At 44.3% G+C, this 12,669-nt stretch overlaps 1 protein-coding gene across 3 annotated transcripts in view; it reads right to left on the minus strand.

The window, feature by feature from the left end:
* Positions 1–12,669, minus strand: part of LOC126191505 (zinc finger protein 474-like) — a 385,398-nt gene that overhangs the window by 154,119 nt on the left and 218,610 nt on the right. For all 3 annotated transcript variants that reach the window (XM_049932398.1, XM_049932397.1, XM_049932395.1), the window contains one exon: positions 264–380. In XM_049932398.1, coding sequence (XP_049788355.1) covers positions 264–380 — 117 coding nt within the window. The remainder of the gene's footprint in view (positions 1–263; positions 381–12,669) is intronic.

A 12,669-nucleotide genomic window follows, 5' to 3' on the forward strand; every position in this document is an offset into this window, starting at 1 on the left:
AAACATTAAGTAAAAATGGTATAATACAAAGAGGAAACGCACTTGAAAATGGGAATCATTTCCCGAATCGTGCCGTGTAAAATAAGAATTAAAGAAAATCGTGACTGGTAGCAGAAAAGTTATTTACAAACAAAGCCACTGCTTCAAGGTCGCAGGCTCTCACAAAACCATTTAAATGGGAATAGTCAGATAATTACGGCGAGTTGGAGATGGCAGCTTGTTTTCTTTCGCGGTGGCTGTCGGTACCTGCCGCGCTGACTCACCTGGGCGGCCTCCCAGGCCAGGTGGTTCCACTGGCTCGTGGTGGGCGGCTGGTCCGGCCGCGGGGGCGGCTCCCGCTGCAGCTGCGGGGGCAGCAGGCTGTTCTCGCGGTGCCACTTCTGCAACAGCACGCGGCCAAACGACAAGCTGTTAGAAACGAACAGGTTTTCTTTATTCAACGCAGGTAAAAGTGTTAATACAGGGTGACACTTATTGAACTACATTAAAAAAACGCATTATTGTGGCCAAGATAGACACGAAGCCCACGCCTACTACAGTAGTACAAGTTTATATGCCAACTAGCTTTGCAGATGATGAAGAAATTGATGAAATGTATGATGCGATAAAAGAAATTATTCAGGTAGTGAAGGGGGCGAAAATTTAATAATCATGGGTGACTGGAATTCGACAGTAGGAAAAGGAAAAGAAGGAAACATAGTAGGTGAATATGGATTGGGGCTAATAAATGAAAGAGGAAGCCGCCTGGTAGAATATTGCACAGAGCATAACTTAATCATAGCTAACACTTGGTTCAAGCATCACGAAAGAAGGATGTATAAATGGAAGAACCCTGGAGATACTAGAATGTTTCAGATAGATTATATAATGGTAAGACAGAGATGTAGAAACCAGATCTTAAATTGTAAGACATTTCCAGGGGCAGATGTGGACTCTGACCACAATCTATTCGTTATGAACTATAGATTAAAACTGAAGAAACTGCAAAAAGGTGGGAATTTAAGGAGATGGGACCTGGACAAACTGATTAGACTAGAGGTTGTACAGAGTTTCAGGGAGAGCATAAGGGAACAATTAACAGGAATGGGGAGTGAAGGCAGCAGAGGATAAAGTAGGTATAAAGACGAGGGCTAGTAGAAATCCTTGGGTAACAGAAGAAATATTGAATTTAATTGATGAAAGGAGAAAATATAAAAATGCAGTAAATGAAGCAGGCAAAAAGGAATACAAACGTCGCAAAAATGAGATCGACAGGAAGTGCAAAATGGCTAAGCAGGGATGGCTAGAGGACAAATGTAAGGATACAGAGGCTTATCTCACTAGGGGTAAGATAGATACTGCCTATAGGAAAATTAAAGTGACCTTTGGAGAAAAGAGATCCACTTGTATGAATATCAAGAGCTCAGATGGAAACCCAGTTCTAAGCAAAGAAGGGAAAGCAGAAAGGTGGAAGGAGTATATCGGGGGTCTATACAAGGGCGATGTTCTTAAGGACAATATTATAGAAATGGTAGAGAATGTAGATGAAGATGAAATGGGAGATATGATACTGCGTGAAGAGTTTGACAGAGCACTGAAAGACCTGAGTCGAAACAAGGCCCCCGGAGTAGACAACATTCATTAAACTACTGACGGCCTTGGGAGAGCCAGTACTGACACAACTCTACCATCTGGTGAGCAAAATGTATGAGACAGGCGAAATACCCGCAGACTTCAAGAAGAATATAATAATTCCAATCCCAAAGAAAGCAGGTGTTGACAGATGTGAAAATTACCGAACTATCAGTTTAATAAGTCACAGCTGCAAAATACTAACGCGAATTCTTTACAGACGAATGGAAAAACTGGTAGAAGCCGACCTCGGGGAAGATCAGTTTGGATTCCGTAGAAATGTTGGAACACGTGAGGCAATACTGACCTTACGACTTATCTTAGAAGAAAGATTAAGGAAAGGCAAACTTACGTTTCAAGCAATTGTAGACTTAGAGAAAGCTTTTGACAATGTTGACTGGAATACTCTCTTTGAAATTCTGAAGGTGGCAGGGGTAAAACACAGTGGGCGAAAGGCTATTTACAATTTGTACAGAAACTAGATGGCAGTTATAAGAGTCGAGGGGCATGAAAGTGAAGCAGTAGTTAGGATGCGAGCGAGACAGGGTTGTAGCCCCTCCCCGATGTTATTCAATCTGTATATTGAGCAAGCAGTAATGGAAACAAAAGAAAAATTCGGAGTAAGTATTAAAATCCATGGAGAAGTAATAAAAACATTGAGGTTTGCCGATGACATTGTAATTCTGTCAGAGACAGCAAAGGACTTGGAAGAGCAGTTGAACGGAATGGACAGTGTCTTGAAAGGAGGGTATAACATGAACTTCAACAAAAGCAAAACGAGGATAATGGAATGTAGTCGTATTAAGTCGGGTGATGCTGAGGGAATTAGATTAGGAAATGAGACACTTAAAGTAGTAAAGGAGTTTTGCTATTTGGGGAGCAAAATAGCTGATGATGGTCAAAGCAGAGAGGATATAAAATGTACACTGGGAATGGCAAGGAAAGCGTTTCTGAACAAGAGAAATTTGTTAACATCGAGTATAGATTTAAGTGTCAGGAAGTCGTTTCTGAAAGTATTTGTATGGAGTGTAGCCATGTATGGAAGTGAAACATGGACGATAAATAGCTTAGACAAGAAGAGAATAGAAGCATTCGAGATGTGGTTCTACAGAAGAATGCTGAAGATTAGATGGGTAGATTACATAACTCATAAGGAGGTACTGAATACAATTGGGGAGAAGAGGAGTTTGTGGCACAACTTGACTAGAAGAAGGAATCGGTTGGTAGGACATGTTCTGAGGCATCAAGGGATCACCAATTTAGTACTGGAAGGCAGGGTAGAGGGTAAAAATCGTAGAGGGTGACCAAGAGATGAATACACTGAGCAGATTGAGAAGGATGTAGGCTGCAGTAGGTACTGGGAGATGAAGAAGCTTGCACAGGATACAGTAGCATGGAGAGCTGCATAAAATCAGTCTCAGGACTGAAGACCACAACAACAACAACAACATGAAAAAAAACCTAAATTAGTTACAAACTACGGCATGCACACTCTTTATTCAACATGTAAACTACACTACACATGTTCGGATTTAGATTATGGCATGTTCGATATTCCTGCCATCATTGACGATGTGGCACAGACGAATAGCGGAATTCTGCATGAGCCGCTGAAGTGTCGGAACATCGATGCTGTCGATGAGCTCCTGTGTGGCTGTTTTCAGCTCAGCAATGGTTTTGTGGTTATTGCTGTACACCTTGTCTTTAATATAGCTCCACAAAAAGGAGTAGCATCTGGTCAGATCCGGAGAATATGCCGACCAATCGAGACCCATGCTACTGCCCTCTGGGTACCCAAAGTACTCCTCCAGGACATCAAACATTCTCGTGCTTCGATGGGATCGAGCTCCGTCTTGCACAAACCACATCTTGTCGAAATCACCATCACTTTGGATAATGGGGATGAAACAATCTTCCAAAACCTTCCCGTACCGTTCGGTAGTCACCGTGCCGTCAAGGAATATCACACCGTTTATTCCGTGAGTGGACACTGCACACTATAGTCACCTGTTGAGGGTGAAGAGACTTCTTGATCGCGAAATGCTGATTCTCAGTCCCCCATATGCGCCAATTTTGCTTATTGACGAACCCATCCAAATGAAAGTGGGCTTCGTTGCTAAACCAGACCGTACTGCGCATACTAATTCCCATCATGCCCCGTGGCCAGCCGTGGAGTTTCAACGTCATGATGCAAACCGTTCAGAAGTTACGACGAAATCATTTCATGTAGTTCAGTAATTGTTACCCTGCACATACAACCAAGTCAACTCATTTGTAAATATCACGTGCTCCATGGTAAAAGACCTTCTTCCCTTTCAAGGTACAACATGGTGCACGATCGACGAAGCATGGCTTAACCGTTCACATGGTGACGCTGGTGAATTGCCACTCGCCTACCGGCGCGATATACTGCTTTGTCGGTATGCCTGTCGGCTACTGTCCATGCCCGACCATCCGTCTTATCGTTCCTTTTTTGACGACTCGCTCGACCGTCAATACGGGTTGTATGTCTCTGCCCTGCTACCCCCTGGAGTTCGCTTTCGTCCCCTCCTTCAACACCTTAATTTTTCACTCCCTGCAACCTTTCGAGTGGGCGAGAGCCACACGCCACCTTGGCTCCAGGCTCAGGTTCGCGTTCACCTTGACCTCAGCTCGCTCCCAAAGGAGGTTACCCCCGGTTCGGTCTACCACTCCAGTTTTGTCGAACTTCGAACGAAGTTCATTAATATGACCTTCCTTTATACACATGGCTCTAAGACCAATGACGGGGTCGGGTGTTCTTTTATTGTTGGGGCACAAAGTTTCAAATACCGGCTCCATGGCCATTGTTCGGTCTTCACAGCTGAGCTCTTTGCCCTCTACCAGCCTGTTCTTTACATCTGCCGCCACCGACATTCTGCTTATGTCATCTGCTCCGATTCCCTGAGCGCCATCCAGAGCCTCAGTGATCCGTATCCGGTTCACCCTTTCGTGCACCGGATCCAACGCTCTCTTCAGCAGCTGGTGGACGTCGGTTCTCCGGTTAGCTGTATGTGGGTTCCTGGCCATGTCGGTATCCCTGGGAACGAAGCTGCAGATGCAGCAGCCAAGGCTGCGGTCCTCCAGCCTCGGACAGCTTCTTGTTGTGTCCCTTCGTCAGATTGTAGCAGGGTCATTTGTCTGCGCATTTTATCGCTGTGGCATGCCGATTGGGCTGCACTTACAGACAACAAGCTTCGGGCCTTGAAACCTCTTCCCGTGGCTTGGACGTCCTCCTCCCGCCCTTCTCGGCGGGAGGAGGTCGTTTTGGCCCGGTTACGAATTGGACACTGCCGGTTCAGCCATCGCCATCTGCAGACGGCTGCGTCGGCGCCGTTCTGCCCATGTGGGCAATTGCTGACGGTCCGCCACATTTTAACGTCCTGCCCGGATTTTAACACACCGCGTCTTGATCTTCGCCTGCCCTGTAGTCTAGATGCCATTTTAGCGGATGACCCACGAGCAGCTGCTCGCGTTCTTCATTTTATCAACTTGACCAACCTCTCTCAGGACCTTTGATTATGCTTTTTTTTTTTATCTTATGCCTGCCAGTCTGTCTTTTATCGTGTTTTCCCTTTTAGTTGCTGTTTTAAACTTGTGCCTGGCGGTGCATTCCTAACGTAGTCTGGGCGCTAATGACCACTGAAGTTTTGCGCCCTAAAACCACAAAAAAAAAAAAAATGGTATATTAGGTTGGTGCGTAAGTTCGTAGCGTTTTTCCATAAGCTTAATAAAAACAACTGATACGCATAAAGGAGATTTTAGTAATCAGTAATATATTCTCCTTCACTATTTACAACAGTCTGCCAACACTGGGATTCCACCACTATAGAAATCACGTGGTTTTGAGGCGAAGAATTCGTCGAGCCATATTGGAAGCGCATTTTCTTCCGGAAAGTAAGTTCCTCGAACGTTGTTCGATAGAGAGCGTAAAAGTGAAAATCAGACGAATAAGGGGGGTGAGGAATGACTTCCCAAACCCAACTCCTGTATACCGTTTTTCGTTAGTATAGCAGTATGCGAGTGGGCGTTATCGTGGAGTACATCACTTCACGGAGTCTTCCTGGTCGTTGTTCTTGAACTGCGTCTGGAAGATGTCTCATTTGTTGAAAATAAATGTCAGCAGTGATAGTTACACCTCGGGGAAGCAATTCTTAGTACATCACACCGTCGTTGTTGCACCAGATGAATAACACTCTCTTTTGTGTATGTGCACCTGTCTTTGTACTGGGAGTTGCTGCTTTGTTTGAGTTCGAACTTTCCTTTCTTTCCGTTATGTTTGCATAAAGGCTCCATTTCTCGTCGCCAGTAACGATACGGTATAGGCATGGTCGGTGTTGTTCACGAGCCAACAGACGACGAGCAAGCAGAGATGTACATATCGCCACAGGGTGATTTTTGTGCTTCTCATTTACAGCACGTTGTACCCATATACACTCAATTTTTGAACCTTGCCAACTGCATGCAAATGTCGTACGATGACGAAATGATCACACTTCATCACATTTGCCGGTTCTCGAGTACACTGACATGTATCACTGTGGATTAATGTGTTTAAACCATCTTCGTCAAATCCTGAAGGTCTTCCTAAACTTGGAGAGTCACTAACGTCAAAAAGAGCCTCCCTAAAACGAGAACAGTATTTTCTTGACGTCCTTTGTCCAAGGTCATTATCCCCATATTCGGTGCAAATGTTTCTGGTTGCCTCCGCTGCTGTCAGCCCTCTACCGAACTCAAACAGAAGAATATGTCGAAAATATTCCGATTGTTTCACTTGCCACTCTATTTTCTACCGTCCACAGCTCCACTAGCTTTCTCCAAATGGCAAAATGACAATATGTAAAATCAAATAGCAACAGTGAACTACAAATTAAAAATGACAATGGATAAATATACGCATAGCACCCGGAATACCAAAATGCGAAACAAAAACGCTACGAACTTATGCACCAACGTAATACGACTACATCAGGTTACCTTCCATCCGGAAAGTGGGTGCACTCAGCGACTGTTATGTGACTTATAAGTTATAGAGTGCAGCAATCAGTCATCCGTTTTTGGATCTTATTACGCAAATCCAGATTTCGGCTAGTAGCTAGCCATTCTCAGTGCACTATTTTCTATTGTAAATTCATGTAAGTTCCTGTCGTTCGCCGGCCGGGGTGGCCGTGCGGTTCTAGGCGCTACAGTCTGGAGCTGCGCGACCGCTACGGTCGCAGATTCGAATCCTGCCTCGGGCATGGATGTGTGTGACGTCCTTAGGTTAGTTAGGTTTAAGTAGTTCTAAGTTCTAGGGGACTGATGACCTCAGAAGTTAAGTCCCATAGTGTTCAGAGCCATTTGAACCATTTTGAACCCTGTCGTTCAGGCGTCAGTCACAGTTCTTTGAATCTTTGAATACTATTATAATATATATAATATAAAACTTTGAATAATAGTATTCAAAGAATTGTGACTGACGCCTGAACAACAGGGACTTACATGCATTGACAATAGAAAACAGTGCATTGAGAATGGCTAGCTACTAGCCGAAATCTGGATTTGCGTAATAAAATCTAAAAAGGGACGACTGATTGCTGCACTCGGTAATTTATAAGTAATACAACCAGCTTTAAAATCGTACAGAATTTTTCTTGCTTGTAGAATCTGTACCTGAAGAACTAACACCATATTCGAAATTGCTTTACTACTTTATACGACACCTACATGTGTTCAGCCCAAAATATTTTAAATGCTCCACAAGACACAACCTCACGTCTAACAACAACAAAACCAGTGGAAAATAACAAAACTGCTTGCGGCTGTCTCTAATACGCATACCTTCATATAATTCTAATATCAGTCACTAGACTGAAGCACCGACCGAAAAACGTATGTTCCTGTGTACATTATCGTCATGATACAACACTCTACATATAAATGGCACCCAATCACTTTAACATCTAGCGTTTAGCGACCCGCTCGGATAGCAGAGCGCGTTAGCACGCGGCCTTATCATCCCAAATACAAAACACACTGGTGGACCGCGATGAAAGAATCCGCGAGGCACAGTACTTGGAGGACGAGCTCCATTACTTAAGATCGGCCATCAGACGGATCGGCTACTCTGATAAAAAGATAAATTAGGCGTTATATCTTAAAAGGTCTAGAGCTCCCGATGAAAAAGACCCAACGAAAGGAAAAGTTTTCCTTCAATTTGTAAGAACTGTCACGGATCGCATCAACAAAATATTCGAAAAACACGGGATGATATAGTGTTTAACAAAAGAGGTGCGCGAATATTTGAATACTGCAAAGAACCGACGCCCATCACCTGCTACGGGGGGAATGTATAAAATCGTTCGCACTTGTGTCCAAGAACTATAAAAAGAAGCATTTACTCACGTTGTAAGGAACAGAGCAGCAGTTGTCCTTGGGCAAGACGGATAAATCAGCAGCAGCAGATAATGCACTAGAACTGGGAAACCACCAAATTCGTTTTCTGACACTGCTGTTTTAGTAAGATCTAATAATTACTACGCTAGAGTGTACAGAGAGGCCATAGAAATACACGAAAACAAAAGCAAATTCAGCAAGAAAGAAGAACGACTGAAATTAGGTACGATGTGGGCCCTAGTTCTAAATAAAACAAACAGCGCTAACTCTTCCCCACTACCACCTCCACAGCATACGTCGGCGCGACTGCAGTACTCTGATGACGTCACGAACCGGCCGTTGCGTGGATACATGTAAACAGTTCGACTTGCCGAGCTAGCTTGAGTTAGCAGCTGCTTTGTGAGTCGTTAAAGTCTTCGATGACGTCGCCAGAATTGTAAGACAAATTGTTAGGCACAGAATTACGCCTTGGACCACAGCCTAACGCCAATGATACAAATGTCAACAGAACCTAAGCGTTTCAGTTTTCATATTTGACATACGACACTACTGCATCTTCATCTAGCTTATTGCCGCGCGGGATTAGCCGAGCGGTCTAGGTCGCTGCAGTCATGGACTGTGGGGCTTGTCCCGGCGGAGGTCCGAGTCCTTCCTCGGGCATGGGTGTGTGTGTTTGTCCCTAGGATACTTTAGGTTAAGTAGTGTTTAAGCTTAGGGACTGATGACCTTAGCAGTTAAGTCCCGTAAGATTTCACACACACTCTAGCTTATTAAGTATGTAAATCTTTCCACGTGTTTTAGTTCCCCCTTTTGTACTGTCGTAATCCACTGTTGCTACAAGGCGCCTCAAGTCACTGATGCCAGTTTCAACGACGACTTCCATCAAAGAGTCCATGTCTATTAGTTGCCATCAGACATGAGTCCGGAAACTGTATAATTCTATGTTAGAACCCCTTTATTACAGAATCACGAGAAACACAAATGAACCATACGCAGCAGGTTACTACACTAGCTGTAAATTTGAAACCCACACCAAGCCCGAAGCTGGAACAGAACCTGCGATTACCATTGTAAGGGCCAGCGCGACGTTAACCTGAGATCAAGCAGTTGGCCATGAACGCTGTTTCCGTAGCGATGAATCCCGTATAGCGCGTAATCTTCCAAAGGTAACAACAGGTTTTGGAGAACGTAGGTGACCTGCAGCTACTGATCTTTTCAATATCTCACATAGACTTGGCAACTGCCTTAGCATAACACAATGATCGACTTTTGAACGAAATGTTTTCATTTTAATTGAATCAACTGTGGGTTCATGGTGAAACACTGTAAATTAACTGAACAAACAATGCATTTCACTTTGTTTCATAAATTTTATTATGGTTACTGCACAACTCAGGTTTCGGGTTATAAGCTCATTTTCAAGTACATTATTAATTCCAAAGACGACAAAGCGAAGATAAACAGGATGAGGCAAAATGAACAAAAAAAAAGGCTCTGAGCAGTATGGGATTTAACATCTGAGGTCAAAAGTCCCATAGAACTTAGAACTACGTAAACCTAATTAGCCTAAGGACATCACACACATCCATGCCCGAGGCAGGATTCGAACCTGCAACCGTAGCAGTCGCTCGGCTCCAGACTGTAGCGCCTAGAACCGCACGGCCACTCCGGCCAGCCAAAATGTACATCTAAACTTCTTAATGTATCTCTCCTTGGCTTAATGTAAAATTACTTCAATGATCATTTTTTGACAAATCACATACGGAATTACACAATTCATCAAATACACTAAAATACTAAATATACCTAGGAATAAAGTTAGGCGTCAGCCTTGAACTTGAGACTTAACTGCTGAGGTCATCAGTCCCCTAGAACTTAGAACTACTTAAACCTAACCAACCTAAGGACATCACACACATCCATGCCCGAGGCGGGATTCGAACCGGCGACCGTAGCCGTCACGCGGTTCCAGACTGTAGCGCCTAGAACCGCTCGGTCGCTCTGGCCGGCGAACTTTTTATGTGCTCATGGACTGAGACCCAAGTTTTACTTCTCTCTAGGAATTGTGATATCATATTGAATTGGGATTGCTCATTTAATAATACGTGTGGATGTCCCCACACCTGTTTTTTAATTTCAAGAATTTCTACTTGGCTGAGTTTCGCCTGCTTTTCCTTTACGTGTAAGACGTCTAAATCTATTATGTATTTGAGGTTTTTGTTAAGGTAATGTTCTGCAAAGGCTGAATCAGGCTTCCATCTCCAGCTTCTATGGTGTTCTTTAAGCCTGGTGCAGATTGACCTCCTAGTCTGTGAGTGTAGCAAGATGTTTTCTTTTTATATTTTACTATAAACATATTTCGTTTACTATCAGCTACGCGGGTAGGGAGGTACACCGCACTGCCGATAACAGTGGGGGGCGGGGGGGGGGGGGGGCTCTCGCATCTCCTGTTGCGCTTAAGTTACGACAGAGGCGTATATAGGCATTCTTATTGCCCGCTTGAGGTACACTGTTGAAGGAGAGAACGAGAAAAACAACGTCGCTTCCTTAAATATGGACGAGGCCTCGTTCGTAGTGGATAGCTTGCTGGGAATACTTTCAGTACTGGAACGTATGATTCCAAACTGGAACGTTACACAACACAAGTGTTATTTTTTGGAACACCGTCTAAAGGTAGAGGTCAAAAGCTCAAGTCCTTTCCTGCCCTCGTCGCAGTGTAGCTAAGGGGTTCTCGGTTTTTCTTCTCTCTTCATCACTGCTTTCAACTTACTCGGACAACATGGGCGACTTCTGAGCTGTCAGCCGCAAAACAGCGCGAGAAGTCTCTGGAGTGTTTGTCACTGCCACTGCCTTAGTGCTGGAGCTGCGGCACTAACGCCGTGTGAATTGGGCCCCTCCCTGCGGCATGACGGATAACTGCGCTAACACTGTGCTGTTCATTACCGCGGTCGATACGAAACGGCGCCGCCGGTGACACGCGATGCATACACTATAGCGTAATGTTGCGTGAGAATGCGTGGCGCGTGTCTGTGCGGAAGATCCTCTGGCCGATAGCCGGGCCTGCCTAACTAAATTTGCCGCCGTTAATGCAGAATGCGGAATACCTCCAAACAGTGATTCATTTCTCGTTCATCGTCATCGGCAGACAGAATATTCTAACAAGGAAACTACACCAGCTCGAAAGGCTTTAAATTACTGGTACGAGTGTGTCCTACCGCGCATCGAGATCATTTACCAGTAAAACTGTACAATCGATGTTTGAAGATTAAGGACTGTAAAGACAACAGAGGCACAATAAACGAGAAAGAAACAATATAGCGAACAGTCATTTAACACAGGCAAACAGACAAGGGTCATAAAAGAGATATTATGTTGCATAAAACTGAACATTTGCTCGACACAAAATATGTTATCCTTGAGGGTATTTTTGTTCTGTCGTTGCAACTACAAAAATTCGTGTTATTCGCACCAGACGCATTTCGCTTTATTGAGGTAAATCATCATAAATGGTCTGTAATTAAGTTATTTACATTTTGATTTACTTTAAGATCGAAAACAGTTCGTCAACAATATGTTGGTTTGTACTTATGATGATCAACATCAACGATGTGCTAGTAGGCGGCATTTCCCGACGTAAGCGAGGAATCAAGCAAAAATCACCATTAACTACAAACCAACATATTGTAAACGAACTGTTATCGATCTTAAAGCAAATGAAAATGTGAATAACTTATTTTCGGACTACTGATGATACTTTACCTAAATAAAGTGAAACGCGTCTGGTAAAAAAAAAAAAAAATTAAAGTATCATATTTTCGAAACCCCGTAACTGTCTCCCACTGCGACGCGTAGGTTTAAATTTCGCTCAAATGTGCCTACAACCTTCCTCTGTAATGGTGCGCCGGCCTCTGTGGCCGAGCAGTTCAAGGCGCTACAGTCTGGAACCTTGCTACCGCTACGGTCGCAGTTCCAATCCTGCCTCGGGCATGGATGTGTGTGATGTCCTTAGGTTACTTAGGTTTAAGTAGTTTTAAGTTCTAGGGGACTGATGACCTCCGAAGTTAATTCCCATAGTGCTCAGAACCATTTGAACCATTTTTGCAAAAGCGTGGGGCCCTCCGAATTCCCTCTCGGTCTCGGCGCGCTTCAAATAGCGAGGTGTCGACCCATGAGAACGAAAGGTCATAACTCAAAAGTTGATGTGAGCTGAAAGGTGCGTTAATGGTGTCACAGTGGCACCAAATTTCACCACAATTTTGCCCAACAGCGCCGAGGACGTGATACACGAGGGGAAGGTCGTCACAGCCCTTCTTACCTACATTTCACCGCTTCTACTGACGTCTCAGCGACGACGTCAGAACCGCGACACCTGTCGTCGAAATCCCGCGGTTTTTCTTACGGGTGTCCGAGAAAAACATTTCAGAAACACTGCCGCTCAGAACTGATCCAAAAAGCCCTCAGGGGGTGGTATAAAGGGCAGCAAAGAAACCACCCCTTTCGCTACAAATTTCGCAGTTGGGAACAACTCGCAGTGCGATGAGCAACAAGATGATGTTTTTGACCACCTTAGACACTGTTGACACCCTCTTGACTTTTCGACGCTCCTGTAAGGACACTGTGGAGCTGCATCCTCATTGAGCCTGATCGCACTCCTTTGGTGTGCAG

This window comes from Schistocerca cancellata, chromosome 6 (assembly GCF_023864275.1).
Source record: "Schistocerca cancellata isolate TAMUIC-IGC-003103 chromosome 6, iqSchCanc2.1, whole genome shotgun sequence".
Lineage (NCBI taxonomy): Eukaryota > Metazoa > Arthropoda > Insecta > Orthoptera > Acrididae > Schistocerca > Schistocerca cancellata.